General features: G+C 42.3%; 1 protein-coding gene across 6 annotated transcripts in view; it reads left to right on the top strand.

Annotated features, from left to right (window-relative positions):
• The first annotated feature begins 7604 nt into the window (after positions 1–7604).
• Positions 7605–12804, top strand: part of LOC143292413 (uncharacterized) — a 48410-nt gene continuing 43210 nt past the window's right edge. For 5 of the 6 annotated variants that reach the window (XM_076602660.1, XM_076602657.1, XM_076602659.1 and 2 more), the window contains exon 1: positions 9284–9426. In XM_076602660.1, the coding sequence (XP_076458775.1) occupies positions 9368–9426 (59 nt within the window). In that variant the 5' untranslated portion in view covers positions 9284–9367. Of the gene's footprint in view, positions 7717–9283; positions 9427–12804 lie in introns of those variants that run through there. The other variant, XM_076602661.1, reaches the window with a different exon arrangement.

The raw sequence follows: 12804 nt of genomic DNA, 5'->3' as shown, positions 1-12804 counted from the left end.
TGTTGTTTGGCCGTTCTAATGTGTCACATTAATCAGTAGAATAATGCCGGTATACGGCCATGTGATATGATTAATACGGCGTATGAACACGGCAATGGGAAGATCAGCCAATAATAAATGAATACTGTAAATAAATGACTGATTAAATAAATAGATTTTTAAAAAGATTATCCATTGAATCCTGCTCCACTGTAGGCCTAATATATACCTACCGAACAATATGGAGATTCAATAACAAATAAATAAATAAAATATCATCCATTGAATCATGCTGTACTATATATACCTAAGTCACTAGCTCTTTTAGTTAGCTGACCAATAGTTATATCTTATTTGCCTTTTTTTTTTCCCCTCAAACAGCTTGTCAGTCCCCGGCCGATTTTGACTCAATTGCCGTCACAGTTATCGGTGAAATCTTTCCGTTCATGCTTTTAAATTTGGTTGTGTCCAGTCCACGAACTTGAACGTATTGCATCAGTTGGGATTCTGCGACGGTTGTGTGTTGTCGATCTGACCTATTCACTCTTATAGTTAGCCTGATGAATGCGTCAGTGACTGTAACTGACGAACTTTCTTCTGACCATTCTGCTGTTGTATTCTCGCTTAATATTTCAAAACCTACCAGAACCAAAAAATCCGTCACTCGTCGCAACCTAAAATCCATCAATATCAACACTTTTTCTCTCAAGCTGCTGAACGTCTTTCCTAAATTTCTTCATGTACCGACGTCTCCACACGTTACAACACTAGCTGTTCTCTCTGAACTGCTGGATGAACATGCACCCCCCACTATCCGCATGCTGCCTGACAGGCCTTCCGCCCCATGGTACACACCAGACATTCGACTTGCAAAACTGACGCAAACGTCGCCAGTTGGAACAGCGATGGCGATCAACAAAACTGAAAGTCCACAATCAGATCTTCCGGAAACAAATCGATAAAATCCACAATCAGATCTTCCGAAAACAAACAGATAAAGTCAAACATATGATCTCATCAGCGAAGACAAACTTCTTTTCTTCTCAAGTTATCGATGCCACATCCACCAAGTCTCTTTATTCTATCATGTCAAATCTTGGTACTGCAAACATGACTCCTCTTCCTTCTGCCTACACTTCTATCTGAACTCCCCAATGTCTTCTCCTTTTTCTTTCTCGACAAGTCCAAAATATTCGTTCGAGCTTGGACCAGATGCCTTTCCAACCTACTTATCCTGATCCTCAATTCAACGGCACTCCTCTCCATTCCTTCAGTCCATTGACTGAAACAGAAGTGAATGAAATCCTGAAAGAAATGACAATAAAATCCTGTGAACTTGATCCTATACCATCCTCTGTCTTTTCCCAGTGTGTCTCACAGATTCTCCCCACAATCACCAAAATTGCCAACTCATCCTTTTTTACTGAAACGTTTCCATCCACTTTCAAAACTGCAATCGTTCGGCCTCTTCTGAAGAAACCCAACCTTGATGCAAACATTTTGAAAAATTATCGACTAGTTTCTAACCTTCCTATCCTGTCCAAACTCACTGAAAAATCTGTCCTGAAGCAGCTCAACAACTACCTTTGCTTCAACAGTCTCCTTCCCCTTTTCAGTCTGCATATCGTGCTGACCACGGCGAAACCACTCTCCTTCACATCTTGAACGATCTACTGCTAGCGTCCGACTCATGAAAAAATTCCCTTCTCACTCATCTCGACTTGTCAGCCGCCTTTGACACGACAGACCATTCAATCCTTCTTTCCCGTCTTCATTTTACATTTGGCATCAACGGCACTGTTCTCAACTGGTTCAAATCTTATCTCATTGATCGAATCCAGTCTGTCATCGTCGATAATTTCCAGTCTGAACCTGTTAAAATCAAACACGGAGTCTCACAGGGATCTGTTTTAAGCCCAGTTCTCTTCACACTGTACACTACTCCTCTCGCTGAAATTATCAACCACCACAATGTCAGTCGCTGATGACACTCAACTTCAGAAGAGTGATACTCCTGAAAAATTGTCCTCGCTCTTGCAAGAAACATCTGAATTCTTCCTGGACATTCAAAACTGGATGACTCTAAATAAGTTACAATTGAACGCAGACAAAACCGAAGCAATGATCATAGGAACTAAACAAAAACTCTCTTCCATCACAACTGACAAAATCAAGCTTGACAGTACATCCATCCCTCTTTCTAGCTCAGTCATGAACCTCGGCGTCGTCCTTGACAACACACTGTCCATGCAAAAATTTATCAGTCAGACATGTCAATCCTGCTACTGTCAATTGAGACACATCAGTTCCATTCGGAAATATCTGTCCACCGACGCAACATCAAGACTTGTCGTTTCTCTCATTCTCTCTCGCCTTGACTACTGTAACTCCCTATTGTCCCGTTTGCCTGCTTCATCCATTCAGCCCATTCAGCGCATACAAAACTCTGCTGCTCGACTCGTCCTCAGAAAGAAAAGATCTGAGCACATCACTCCTATTTTGCAACATCTCCATTGGCTCCCTGTCTCACACAGACTAAAGTATAAGATCAGCATTCTATGTTATAAATGTATTCACAAAGTAGCCCCTTCCTATCTTTGTGGCTGCCTTTACCTCTACACTCCATCTCGCACTCTACGATCGGCTTCGGATCCCCTCTGTTTACGCATACCCAGATTCAAACACTCCATTGTTGGACGCCGTTCTTTCTCTGTCTCTGGAACTTGCATTTGGAATGAACTTCCTCTTTCACTTCGTCAGGTCTCCGCACTCAGCTCCGAGTTTCAAGTCTGGCCTTAAAACCCACCTCTTCACATGATAGCCTCCCTCCCCTGCCTCTTGCTTGTCTTCAGTTTCTTCAGTTTTTGAGTTATGCATGCGTGTGAATGACTGGTGTGAAAGCGCGTAGATTTGTCTCTGCACAAGATTCCGCTCTATATATATACTGTTATTATTATTATTATTATCATTATTATTATTATTATTCTAAACTGGACAGACACATATATTATGTATGTAGGTGCTACTGTCAAGTTAAAGTTGACTAAGTGACCGGCTATTCAGCTATACCTGTATGCGTGAAGTCCACAGTTGGTTTCAGAGTTGTTGAGATCTGGACTCAGTCGGGAGGCGCCGGCTGATGCAAAATGCACCACTTGTTAAGGAAGACAATAATAATAATAATAATAACAATAATAATTCTACTACGACTACCACTACGACAACTACTACTATTAGTAACAATAAAGATTAGAAGAACAACAACAACAATAATAATACCACCGCCACAACCACCACCACCACCACCACCATCACCACTACTGCTGCAACTACTGTATTTTTGGAGATTGCACCTATATATCTCCCTGATCCCCCCACTCCCACCCTCCACCACCACCTTCACACACACACACACACACACACACACACACACACACACACACACACACACATCATTGCCAGTGTAGATGAACGCCGGCTCATCAGTCAAGGATACAAGGGGATACAATCAGTGCAGAGAGACATGCATTCACGTTTTTTCGCCCGGCCAGACAGAACGACGTGTGTTATAGGCTACACGAGCAACTGATGAATAAATGATAAAGATTAATCAGTATATTTACATAGAGCGCGGTCGAGGTCCACAGTCCAATATACTGATAAATTAGCAAAGTAAATAATTCATTGACAAAGATAGCGATGTGGAGGGGGAAATTTATTTTTTATTTTTTATTTTTTTCGCACGTGAACTTGTACTTGCATGGAAAACGGCAACTCTATTTCTGCAATAATACAAAGCCTTTTTATTGTGACAGTGCTTCCTTGTATTTTAAATCAGAAAAAAGCGCACAGTGGAAGGTTTCTGTGGGGAAACAACATGGATTGCAAATCAAAACTACTTGATCAATCCACATGAAAATTATCTCGTGTAGTCACAGGCACGTTATAAACACCACCATAAAATGATCATGCGCACCGTAAAAGACATTAGAATTAGTCAAATAAGAACTTACAGTAGCTGACGACAGACTGAAATAAACCGTGGCCATACCTATACATGCATCAAGTGGACGCGTGTACACTATGCCACAGACACACACACACACATATATATATATATACATATACATACATATATATATATATATATATATATATATATATATATAGAACATAGTCTAGGGGAAATTCAGTCATTAACATTGATTTTACGACTAGCTCGGAAAATTAATTATTATGTGTTACAGTCACTTGAACCGACTCTGACCATCACACCAGTAGAGGGGGCAACTGCTGTCCCGACTCGACTGTCGTCTATCTGGTCAAGAATTTGAGAGGGTTTTGTCCGCCAAATTACACCCCCAATCTCGGCCAAGTGAGCTTTATGACAGTCGGCGTTGGGATGGTCCATGGCCGGCCTTTGTCTCACGAGGGCCATGGATGGACCCGAAAGCCAACTTGTCCGCAAGGCTGCAGCACAAAGAGCCAGTACAATCTCGCCTTCTCCACAAAAGACTAAGCTGTAACTGATTTCCTATTGCATTGGAGAAACCATTAATTATACAACTCTAACTTTGTTGTTGGTCCAATTGAAAGCTTATATCAATCTCTAAAATAAACTGGCTTTTCCTACATATATTCATGACAGACATGAAACTAAACGAGTTAATTATACAACTCTAACTTTGTTGTTGGTCCAATTGAAAGCTTATATCAATCTCTAAAATAAACTGGCTTTTCCTACATATATTCATGACAGACATGAAACTAAACGAAACGATTTTTTTCCATGAGGATAGTGGAGCAAGCACAGCTGCTTTTTATTTATTTATTTATTTATTTTTTACATCCAGCCCTCAAAAAGTGTCTAGGACAGAGGAAAACACGATCGAAATGGTGGTATTCAATTCATCACCATCAGTACGATTACTCAGTCAAAACCTTGCTTATACTAATGCCAACTTCACGAATAAAAGAAATCAATAGCAAAAAGCCGGTGCCTGTACCGGAGGGTATGGTGAGACTAAGTGTTCAATATAAAAATTATCTTTAAAAAAACCACCCTATTGATCATACAGCTCTCATTTTGTTGTTGGCCCACCTGTAAACTTATCAGTGTCAATCTGTGCGGATTTAAGCTGCTGTATGTAACACTGAGATTACTAATGCGAACACGTCAATGTCACGGGCACCATGCAGCCATCATCAGTTGTCACTGCGGTCGTCAGTCTGTAGGGTGACGGGCGCAATAGCCGAGTGGTTAAAGCGTTGGACTGTCAATCTGAGGGTCCCGGGTTCAAATCACGGTGATGGCGCCTGGTGGGTAAAGGGTGGAGATTTTTACGATCTCCCAGGTCAACATATGTGCAGACCTGCTAGTGCCTGAACCCCCTTCGTGTGTATATGCAAGCAGAAGATCAAATACGCACGTTAAAGATCCTGTAATCCATGTCAGTGTTCGGTGGGTTATGGAAACAAGAACATACCCAACATGCACACCCCCGAAAACGGAGTATGGCTGCCTACATGGCGGGGTAAAAACGGTCATACACGTAAAAAGCCCACTCGTGTGCATACGAATGAACGTGGGAGTTGCAGCCCACGAACGCAGAACTGAGAAGAAGAAGAAGAAAGTCAGTCTGAAGGGAACGGAGACGACGGCCGGAAGAAATGTCCGGACGTTTGTGACTTGATATGGATTGGATGCAAAACTGACCGGCACGGTGTCAGGGTTTGCTTGACGGATGTGGCACTAGCCTACTTATGACTGATTTTGTATATATAGGTCAAAGGCTCAAGATCATATTCAACACTGGCACAAGGAATAGTCGATATGAATTGTGCATTTGAATCTCTCTCTCTCTCTCTCTTTTGTGTAGTGTTGACCCTGTTTCAGGGCGGGGACTGGATGAAAAAAAGCCCGCCAGTGCTTATCTATTATCCTCGATAATAAAGAATTTGTCTTGTCTTCTCTCTCTCTCTCTCTCTCTCTCTCTCTCTCTCTCTCTCTCACGCAACCCCCTCGAGCGACATTACCCCTAACACCCCCTCCCGCATACACTGACATTCTATGTAGAATAGATCTCACGGTTACCGATCTATAGCCACAGGCTGATCTTGACTGCCAGGCTGCACCAGTAAGCATACTTTTTCTTGCTGGCTTTTAACTGTCACTTTCTCAGAGTTCTGTTACATTGACAGTTAACACTTCAGTCAAAGACGTGCTTCAGTTGTTCTCTTTGTGGCTGCCGTGGCTCGAACACATACCGAAACTGGCAGACCATTATATTACTGACATCATGTACGGACACACACACCGGCACACACACACACACCGACGTGACACTGACACTGACAAGCCGCAAGATCGATTCCCCAAACTTCAGTGCCCGGAAAGCGCAGCCTACGCACAGGCCGGTATTTGATATAACTGGTATCTTTCAGGAAAACGTCACTGATCATTACGACTATGAATAACGATGTTTCAGCACAGTTTCATGTGCCCAGTGCATGGCTTCACATTTCAGAAGAATTGACTGGTCCGAGTCAGTTTCAGAGTTCTTGTTGATTAAGCATTTGTAAATTTGAACGACTCGCAGTGCTAACTCAGTCAGCAATTAGCACTGAACAAAAAGGAACGAGAAATAAAGGAATTGATACAGAGTTCAAGAATTTCATCAATTCACGATTGCATTACATAACACCAGAGGATTTTAAAGCGAATAATTAGAAATCGAAAGGGGCCGCTGGTCAACTGAGTTAGCCGGGGGGAAGGGGGTGGGGGGTATACCAGAGTCTCGTCAGTTGTGCCGGGTCTGACGTCAGTGAAGGAGAGGGGGGGGGGGGCTGGGAGGTTGGGGGCGTGAGGGGGAGAGTCGGGGGTGAGAGGGGGGGGGGGGGCATGGTATAAAGGGACGAGAAATAATGATATCATGCTATTAATTGAGTCAACCTAATTTCTGTCGAGTTTTGCCGAACTGAACAGCCGAAAACAGTTTGTTGACGGAGCCTGGCCGGGCAACGGAACAAAGGAAGACCGGTCAACAACCATTGCATGCAGGGTCGCTGTGACAGTCGGAACAACTGATTTGTGTACTCAGTTATGCATTGATATAATAACCGTAGCCTACACAGAATAAAATAACGCTTCCACGACTGGACTCGACTCGAGTCGGGTTTATATAACAGACTTTAGGCTGTTCCATTGGAATATCAATGGTTCTCCTGTTCAAAGTAGTGTGTCAGTGCTCAGTGTTGCACTGAGGACTTTAGTCACACACACACACACACACACACACACACACACACACACTGACACACGGCACACTGACACACACACACACACACACACACACACACATTGACACACGGCACACACACACACACACACACACACACACACTGACAGATCGTATCACTGAACCGTGACTGTCTTTCACGGGCTACACATCACCGCTCAGTGTGACTCAATAATATGCTCTTTGTTCAAGTTTGTGCCCCCGACCTGTCTACACAGTGCATGGCACTCTTGTGCAGTCTGTGAACGGAGCTGTGCCTTGACTCAATGTGTTAACACTGGGGACTAGACGGGAAATACCACGATTGACACGCAACGCGCGAGCGTTGTGTCCCCGCTCTTGCTTTGAAGAGGCGTTGGTCTGTTTGCGTATACACATGCATCACTGACGTGGATGGTGTTGCTTGAGACGCGCAAAGTGCTTCGTTTAGCAGGGGAAGGTGGGTTCTCTACTGATTTGTTTGAAAAGAACAACGCCATACACGCTCAGTGGTGTCACTTAAATTGTGTGTGTTTGTTAACCCGCTGTTTCAGTGCCGGTGACTTGACATTACATATCGTTGATGTAGAGTAACTGACCGGCAGACCGCCACACCGTGGCAGCAAATCACTGAGTCAGCCTGTAGGGAAGGGAAGAGTGCCATGGAAAGAATGCTGAAAATGGGAGTGGCATGCAGTTGGTTTGAATGCTATATAGTACGAGTGCATGCACTGAGGACGGAGGGAACACAGAAACTGAAGTTCAGCCTGCGGAGGCTGGCTGTTGTATACTGTCACTGCAGTGTCCCGGACATTGTCAGTTCGTCAGTCCGGGCAGCCCGGCGCGTGGTAGATATCACACACATACACACACTGGACACACAGACACAGACACAGACAGACAGACACACACAAGCACACGCATATGATTATTGACACACACGACACGCACTAAAACACCGGCACCCTGACAAAAAGACATAAACCGGGCTGAGACGCACGCTCACATGGCACACACACACACACACACACACACACACACTGGTATGCATGAAAACACATGCGCACACCCACGCATACATATGGCCCTGCGTGAACACTATCGGAAACTCACAAACGCACATTCTGTGCCCACATAATAATGTCCCACACACGACACCCTCCCAATGAATAACTTGAATGAATAAGGGACAGAACCACTTTTACTTTACTTCAGACGAAAGGAACTTGCTTCCCTTTAACTGAATTCGTTGTCCCTGCGTGCATTTTGGGCAAGATTTGAAATGCGAAATAGTAGTTTATAATCGAGCTTCGCCTCCCCCCTCCGGCGCCCAACGAACTACATCGTTCTCCTCACCCACCTCGGTTTTTTTTTTAAACAATAGTTCCTTCAAACCTTTTATTCACCTTGCTTGACGCGTAATTTCGTCGGTGCTGCTCTCAGTGTCAGTGTGTGTGTGTGTGTGTGGTGTGGTGTGTGTGTGTGTGTGTGCCAGTGAGAGAGAGAGAGAGAGAGAGAGAGAGAGAGAGAGGTACCCTTTACTTCAAATAAGTGAAGATGTCTAAACAATTGAATCGATTTGATCTTTTTCGATCATCCGTCCGTTTCCACGACGGGTCAGATCTTGAATCAGGCACTGGTAATTTATAACTGATCAAGCAAACTGCGGCCCTCGAAACTCTTTAGTATGGCTGATATATCGATGTGATTTCTTGCGGGTGGTTTTCACGTAGGGCACTTTTTTTTCTTTCTTTTTTTCGAGCAGGTGCCTTTGCTGGCTTTCTCGGCCCTTAGTATGAAATATCAATTCCTCTCACGGTACAGTGAATGATATACTAAAACCTAAAAGAAAAAAAAAAACAAACTTGGACAGCATTCTAAATGTTTGTATTGCCGAATCTAAACTGTTAGCGACAGTTTTACCCATTCAGTGTTCCAAGTTTGTTTTCAAACAAGCCATCACATCACAGGTGTGTCAAATACAGTCCAAAAATAACAACCAATCGGAAATGGCGTTTCCTCCGGAGTTGAGTTGAACTCATGTCCTCCGTCATGTCTGTTGATTGAACGTACAGCGACTTTTATTGTGGGCAAATGCAGCAAACGCAAATATGAAAGGGAATCATCGATCGACCGGGGGTTCTAGGGAAACTAGAACATCTTCAACGGTGTAAGTACCTACGCGACCAGCTATTTTGTGTCCTCGTCAGGCTCTCGAACTTGCCTGTCGTCTGTCTACTCATGCCAGTAAACAGTTATCTACCACCGTGTACCGGTACACGATTAAAATAAGATTTGTGGCATGCTTGCAAAACGTTAGATTCCTAATTCGTTCAATATTTATGAACGTCATCATTTACTGGTTGTTATTATATGTTGCAAGAAGCTTAGCAAAGGTAGGAAAGTACGTTCATTTCAGATTTGTACTCTCCCTTCGGCCATGTAGTCCAAGGGAGATAAATCGCAGCGCCAGAGCGCATTTGCTTGTGTCTACTTTGGCATTGTCAGCCAAGCCGTTTTTTAATTTAAAATCGGCGGGCATTTTACAAGCTCTTTATTTTTGAAAATTTCTTTTAAAACTAAAAATATCAAGACGAGTTTTTGCATACTTGTAGGCGACCCAGCTGCCGAAGCGATGAACACAGAACCCGTGCTCATTGTACTGTGATGCGGTGGTGGGTTCAGTGCAATGCATGCTCTTTTATTTCTCGATTGTAAGTTATTGGTCAGGCATCTGCTTGGCAGATGTGGTGTAGCGTATATGGTTTTGTCCGAACGCAGTGACGCCTCCTTGAGCTACTGAAACTGAAACTGAAGTTATTGGATGTTATTATCAAATATTCCGTCACTCGATTGATAACAGATAAGACAGTCTCAATGAGTCCGGTAACAAAAAATAGAAACAGTTAAAAGAAACTATGCCATTGCAAACTGTGCTTACTGTCCCAACACTGTTAGCATAGCTATTAAGTCTGCACCATATTATTGATAATTTACATTGTAAGTTATTGGAATTTGTTATATGTTCAGTCACTCGATTGATTACAGACAAGACATTCTCAATCTCAATGAGTCAGGTAACAAAGAATAGAAACATTTAGAAGAAAATGTATGCCATTGCAAACTGTTGCTTGTGTGTGTGTGTGTGTGAAACATATTCAAGTCTATTCTATTACTGTCCCAACACTGTCGGCATAGCTATTACGTCTGCACCATATTATTAATAATTTACATTTAAATATATTAATAATAAATAATATCTTTAAAAAATCTTGATTAGTTTTGGAGATGGTTCAAACTTTACTTTTTTTTTTTTTAGTTTGACAGTTGAGAGTCATATGCAAATACAAATTTATTGATTTCAAATTAATTCATTGTGCACATATATCCCTGAAGCAGTTAATTAGCCCAAAATTGAGCACACACAGTGGTGTGTGCGCGCGCGCACACACACACACACACACATACACACACACACACACACACACACACACACACACACACACATACACACACACACTCTCTCTCTCGCTCTTGCTCTTGTAAAAACAAGTTTGATACCATGATTGAAGGATGAATGATGGCCAAAGATCTGCTGTTCTAACTGCTGCTAATACTGGTAATAGCATTATAATTTGTGTAACATTAAATCTGTAATGTGCAGCATTACTGACTTAACATTATTTTGAAAACTATGGCTATAATGTCATAATGACAATACATTTGTGAAAATAATAAATACTGAAATAGAGCGTGTGCGCGCACACACACACACACACACACATACACACACACACACACACACACACACACACACACATCATAACTGCCTTTTACTTAGCTTTGAAAAAAAAAATGTCTGTCAGCTTTTTCACATACACTAAATTTACATCGTTAGAATGATCTTACTTATCAGGCTGTTGATAAAATTCATGACTCAAGATAACTTTACTGCCCATTACAAAAGTACAGTTTAAAGTGGACATTTTTGTTCCTCAGCACTTGTGTGGATATTTGAAAATAAAGACACAAGTTAGTAATATAAAACACATGCATATATAAAATGGTTAGGGATAAAGGAATATCATCAACACTTGCAATAGGTGTTTGTGTGTGTGTATCACATACACAGAAACATGTTTTGCATGACTTTTGCCCATCAATCAAAGTTATTTGTCTTTTCATGTCTATAATCCTGTGGTAATCCCAATACAGGGCAACAATCCAAAATGGGGGGGTGGGGGGGGGGGGTGCGCTGTAGGAGACTGATGTCTGTGTGTGACTATTAAGCCCCAAATCCCAGCCAGGGGAACCCAGGCCACACACAGCATCGGTAAAAAAACAACAACAACAAAAACAAAAAAACAAAAAATAACAACAAAACAACACCCTGTCCTGTAGCTGTCCTGTCCTGTGGCTTGCAGCCAGGCCTCAGACCTGGTCTTGAAAGACTGAGGGGAAATGGCTGAGATAATATGGTCTGGAATCTGGTATTAATGATCTAGAAACTGGCTAGCAAGTTTAATAGTACAATATGTAGAAGTACAATACTGTCAAACTAAGCAAAAGGGAAGGTAAAAGCAATAATAGAATGAATTGGGAATAAGACTGACACTGTTCTTTTTTGTTTTTTGAAAAAGTTGTCAGAATACATTCATTGAGAAAGTGCCAATTCTTTTTCTGCCAGTCTGAGTGGTTGAGAATGTTCAGCTCATGCAATTTATTTAAAACTAAGATTAAGAAGAGAATAAAGCTTATATTTCTAACTTGTTTTCAGTAGCGCATGATTTTAAAGTTATTAATGATAATTTATTTTTAACCAAACTGTTATGAATGATTATGTGCATCACCTTAAGCTCTAATTCAAAATAACTGTGTGTGTGTGTGTGTGTGTGTGTGTGTCACTATGTGAGAGAGAGAAGTGTGTGTATCACTGTATGTGTAGGGGGGAGGGTGGGGGTGGGGTGTTAAGTATACATTAGTGTGAATGTTGACAAGCAGCAATGAATACAAATCACACCACTACTGTCTGTGGTGGTATGAAGAACATTTTCCATCTTAGATACACTGGGTCATGCTGGTTTAGCTTTGTATGCCCAGCAGCTCCATAGTCTGTAACTTGAGTGGACAGGGATTTAGAACCAAACCCAACATTGCAAACCACCACTAGCTATGAAGGGAATGGGTTGGAACAGTGGTACATGTGCACCACAGTTATTTCAAACTTAAGTTATTTCACCTCTGCTTGCTTTGTTTTCCCATATTTTTCCTGAGTGTTTGTTTTACCTGCATCAGAAACAAGAGGAATAAGACCCCCAAACCCCCCACCTCCCCCAAAAAGGGGGGAAAACCCACCCAAACAAACCAGCAGTGCAATTATTGCAAAGGCTGCTTTTTGTTTTAAATTGTGAATAAAGAACTGATTGTTCAGAAATGGAGGGAACCTGTGGATCAGTGGAGTAGCTCCATTGCCTCTGGCAGAAGCCAGGTGACAAGGTCAGATAACCAGGTATCTTTTCTTTCTGTGGGTGGCTGTTTCCTCCCGCCT

Source organism: Babylonia areolata, chromosome 18 (genome assembly GCF_041734735.1).
Source record: "Babylonia areolata isolate BAREFJ2019XMU chromosome 18, ASM4173473v1, whole genome shotgun sequence".
In the NCBI taxonomy this organism is placed as follows: Eukaryota; Metazoa; Mollusca; class Gastropoda; order Neogastropoda; family Buccinidae; genus Babylonia; species Babylonia areolata.
This window is presented reverse-complemented; position numbering and strand designations above follow the sequence as displayed.